The sequence below is a fragment of the Formica exsecta genome, unplaced genomic scaffold (assembly GCF_003651465.1).
Source record: "Formica exsecta isolate Colony F162 unplaced genomic scaffold, ASM365146v1 scaffold196, whole genome shotgun sequence".
In the NCBI taxonomy this organism is placed as follows: domain Eukaryota; kingdom Metazoa; phylum Arthropoda; class Insecta; order Hymenoptera; family Formicidae; genus Formica; species Formica exsecta.
Window position 1 is genome coordinate 81,331 of NW_021849259.1, and position 5,232 is coordinate 86,562.

The 5,232-nt window shown below is 37.8% G+C and overlaps 1 protein-coding gene across 3 annotated transcripts in view; it reads right to left on the minus strand.

Moving 5' to 3' along the window:
- The window catches only part of LOC115234164, a 35,708-nt gene that overhangs the window by 3,856 nt on the left and 26,620 nt on the right, over nucleotides 1–5,232 (minus strand). For all 3 annotated transcript variants that reach the window (XM_029804959.1, XM_029804962.1, XM_029804960.1), the window contains one exon: nucleotides 4–135. In XM_029804959.1, the coding sequence (XP_029660819.1) occupies nucleotides 4–135 (132 nt within the window). The remainder of the gene's footprint in view (nucleotides 1–3; nucleotides 136–5,232) is intronic.

The following is a 5,232-nucleotide window of genomic DNA, read 5'->3' on the forward strand; positions in this document are numbered from 1 at the left end:
AGAGCGGCGCCGTTCTGTTGACTCTGGGGTATCTCCGACGACGATGACGACTTTGGCGTTTTGTCATCCTCCGCGGTGTCCACTTGCCTTCGCCTGCCTTCGGCCGCGCCCTCCATCGCGTGCATCCTGTTCAAACTGCAATCACAACGATATTTTTCATTAATAACGAGAGCTCATGCTTCAAGAGGTGGACTTGACATTTTACTTTGATATCTAAAATCGATCATGACTATTCTTGTTTGGTAGCAAAATAATTTTAATCGTATAAAATTTATTATAAATATAGAACAAGATGTATATATATAGTATAATGTGTATAATTATAATAGATATATGTATAATAAAATTTTTGAAAAATTATTTCCATTCTCTGACTAAGAAGATCAAATATATAATTAATATTTAGTCATCAAAAATAGTTTCTAGTTTCACAAATAAATAACATTTTTGACTGCAAAATATACATTTCGTACAGAGGGATTATAGAATACAATAAATTCCAAGTTAATTTTAATTAAATTTCCCTGTAAGTAAGGATATAAAATATGATAAGATACTTTGTCATGTAACAAATAACAAATATTATGCAATACATCATACATTATTTTTTAATTATTAGCAACTCCAAATTCATCAAATAATAATCGTCTTGTAATTGTTGCACACTTTTAAATTAGATATAATCCGCGTTTTCTAAAATCCGATCATTAATTAACTATTCACCGAACGTGTCTTTCGCGAAATTCGCGTGATACCAAAAATTTGGTAGAGATTCATGATTAAAAGATTATCTTTTAAAAGAAACTCTTCCTAGGTCATCGAGATTCATTTAATTTTGATTCATTCCAGAAAAATCACGCGCAACATGCGACATGCGCATTTATGCGAAGGTCGATCCTGCAAAACATCCGTTCGAGAGAAACGATGACATTGATAAACCGATAAGCTAGGAGAGTTTCAGTCGACCTTGCCTAGAAAATAATCGTTCGCCGGGGGTCCCAAGGACGTAGGCGACGCCGGTAAAATGGTTCCCGTAGCGTCGCGACGCGCTCATTAATTTGCGCCGTGTCCTCACGTATCGCGGCGTAAATAAAATCTTCATATCACGACCTGATTAGCGCTATAATTAGACGATGTGGCGCAATTTAATCAGTGCTCCATCGGTGTCTCGATTAAACGCGCATAAAGCAACGTTACGTTTGACGAAACGGAAAAGGTTTGATGAAACGACGAATTTTGCTCATTACAAGATGACAGTTATTTATCATAGTTTCATCATTTCATGGCGTGGAATTTCCGGCTTATGTGGAATTTAGTATCTCTATTCTTAATTTGATGTTAAATTGGATTATGGGATTTTCTGAAATCCTTTCTCTTTCTCATTTCGCGTCCAAGCAAGAGACCTGATGATGATCAAGTTGCGAGACATTTTCTAAGATCCCTGAACACGTTACGAGCGGAAAGGCTCGTATTGAACAAAGAAACGCTAAATATCCCATATTTTAAAATACTGGAACATCAATAAAAACATTTATAAAACAAATGATCAGAAAGATCAATTCCTAATATTTTCCCCAAAAAAGGAAAAAAATCCTAAAAATCATCAACTGTTCATGCTGCTATAATAGAATCGGCCCTTAAGCGCGACGATTCTTGTCATGCCACGTTGACGCTATCGCGGCAGGTTCCCTTGACATCGCGACGTCGTCGGTGCACTTTTCACGTCGCGTCGCATCGTCGCACTCGACGCATTCCGTCGTGGTGGATCGCGAGCTGCGATCGCGCGAAAATGGACCTTAATCCGCGTGCGCCACGTTTGATAGGAGACGTCGAGCGAGATGGCCAGAGAAGAGAAGGAAGAGGAGGAGAAGGTCGGGAGGAAGGATGGGATGATGCCAGTCGGTGGAGAAGGGGTGTAATGAAAAGAGAGAGAGAGAGAGAGAGAGAGAAAGTACGAGAGAGAAAGGAAAAGATACGGAGCGGAGTTCGTTGCACCCGCTCGCGTTCACTGCGCTTTATAGACGCGGATATAGGTTTCGCGGTACCAATTCTGAAAAGGCGCGCGAGCAGCTCTTCCTTGCTCGCGAGAGCCCGAATCGCGTTGGGGAACGTCGTCTTGTAGCGATTAGATAGGAGCATTCCCGTTTATAGGACAGACCCTTCTTATCACTAACAGTTATCTGTTTGATATTGTGGCCGTTGAAAACAATTGTTACGCAAAGTGAATAGAAAACACATACAAGAATGAATGAGTGAACGAATGAATGAATGAATGAAAAGAAGAGAAACTGAAAACACACATACACACAAATTAAATGTTAACCATTTAAAATAATTAAACGCTCCGATAGACAAGTTCCAAGAAAGATAAGTCTAACGATTTTTATTGGGAATCGTCATTAACGAAATGACTCAATAAATCTGTGTATTCTTTGTTACGAACATCAACACAGAAATCAGTTAGATGTCGAAAGAGATTATTTTATCGAATCGTATTGTGAGCTTCCCAAGAATGTGTGCTTCCACTTTTCTTTCTTTTTGCTTCCTCATAGAGGAAGCTTTGTTTTCATGATAAAATTTTTTTTCCAGTTTTCTATGCCAATGTGCTCAGAATGTTCGAAAAATGTCGAAAAATCACATTTTTTTAAAATGTCCGTATGTATGTGTGTATGTACGGATTGATCGAAAATGTCTGTGCAAGTTCTAACTTTCCGTAAATTTTGAGTATTGGGCTAAATTTTTTAAAATGAATAAAGTATCATTAAAGGGTGGTTGGTATTAAATTTGGTGAGAATCGGTGAAGAGTCCATTTTTTATAAAATTTTGAATTTTTTGGAAAATGTCTGTGCACGTTCTAACTTTCGCAAATTTTGAGATACCGGGCTAAATTTTTTTTTTTTTAATGAATACGGAATTATTAAAGGATGGTTGGTAGTGAATTTGATAAGGATCGGTGAAAGGATCCATTTTTTACGAAATTTTGAATTTTTTGAAAAATGTCTGTGCACAATGTCATTTGCGTCTTTCCGCAAATTTCGAGATACCGAGCTAAATTTTTTAACATGGATAGAGTATCATTAAAGAGTAGTTGATATTAAATTTGATGAGAATTGGTGAAAGGATACATTTTTTATAAAATTTTGAATTTTTAAAAAAATATCTATGCACGCTTTAATTTCCGAAAATTTCGAGATGACGAGCTAAATTTTTTAATATAATAAAGCTTCCTCTATGAGGAAGCCAAAATTGAAAAACCCTTTTGTTCTGAGGAGGAGCTTTGTGAGCGAAATAAAATGATGAAAAAGCAATGTGCAAGTTTCTAATTTCGCCAATTTTTTTCATATTTTTCTAAATGTAATAAATACATATTTGTAATCGTCGATAAATAGCAAAAGGAGAGAAAGAGTAAAGAAATCTCGAAAAACACTTAAAAAAGCGGGAGCTTTGTGAGCGAAATAAAATGATGAAAAAGCAATGTGCAAGTTTCTAATTTCGCACGATTTGCACGATTTTTTTCATAGTAACAGGTTGCATTCGGCGGCTAAATTAATTCACGGGTACATATATACATAATGAGGAAACATTCATTCGATTGGCGCGTTAATATGCTTAATAAAACACGTCGCGATATAATTGCTTTATAAATGTATAGGGAAGTGACATGATGTCAAAGTACAACGACACTGATATCTCCGTCGAAAACGGAAGAAAATAACGGGAAGACAAAAGCGGAATAAACCAAGTATTTGACAATTGCAAAGAGGAATTTCGTATAATTTGATGCCCGCATGATTTCATCGCCTCTCGAATTTTTCTAAATGAATAATTTCGTTTCGAGAGATTTTCGAGACGCGTCGTTATTACACCGTGCTCGGGAAGGGCTCGAAAATACGGGAAGCCCTTCGAGTGTACCCGCAGAAACTCGATAACCACCTCGAACGTCCCACCGATCTCTACGATGGTGACTATAGAGATCCACCGCAGTTTCGTAAGTGAATTAAATTGTCATTGACGTATATCAACATGCAATTTTTATTTATACGGTCGCTTATCGTTTGCGAACTGCGGATAAAGATGATCTTCCTACGAGGATGAACTTTCGCCGAAGGGAGGATATTGATTATTGATACGGATCCATTCATCGCGAGACGCGATAACCAAGATGTATCGAATCGCGAATGATGATGGTAACTGGCAAACACATGTAAACACGTCCGAATGATTTTTGTCGCGATCATTTAAATATTTAAAACAATACCTGTATTTTTTCGTCGCGCTCTACCTTTTACATCTAGTCATCGAGCGAGCAGTTTATTAGCTTTCCTTGGCGTTTTTACGGTATAACGATAGCGAAAGTGAGGGGAGAAAGCGAGACTGTTCGGTGGGCAGCACTCGTTTGAAATGCGCAAGCACGTGAAACGGGAAAAATAAATCGCCGTGCCGGTTAACGAACGGAAGAGATGCAAATCTCGGAGATCGCGTACATTCTTCTAATTGCGATTTAAATTTTTTTCCCATCACGCGATCTTGGACGAGACCCGAAAATAGCTCTCCAGAGATAGACAGATAAAAAATCACGTCGCGCTATTTTCCGCAGGACCTTCAATTTTCAATGTAGGACAGCGAAAGAGCCACTGCCACGGTATGTGCTTGGCTTATATATATCGCGCCTATGTATCTGCCGTAGCTGCAGGCGCGACGCCAAGTTGAGAAGAGAGGTAGCTACGCTTATGTACATCCACTGCGTAGCAAGGTAAATGGATGGTCTCTCATGTACGTAGGCGCCTACATAGTTGCAGATCGATATATATATATATATATATATATATATATATATGCAAATTTGTGCATTATTTTCCATTCCGCATTTGCTCACCGATTGGATGGATTTTCGCAGGTTGAAAGATTGATAAGAGATTATCGAAGAAATGGAATAGCGTTTTGCAGCACTGTGCAATTTCTTCAAGATCCGGTAAGTCAACGACTCTCTAACACACGTGGGTATATAAATATATCGAGCGGTGCGCCGGCGTATCGCGCCGGAATAGAGTGCATTAGAAAGCAGCTTCGATTCTTTAGAATCTGCAAACCAGACATTAATGTTCCAGTCGTTTCGTGGTCTCGCTTTTTTCGCTAGTTTTCATCAAACAGCTGTTCATTTAAAAGAATTTTTTTTTTTTTTTTTTTTTTTTTTTTTTTTTTTAAAAATATTTGGGAATTTTTTTTTTTTTC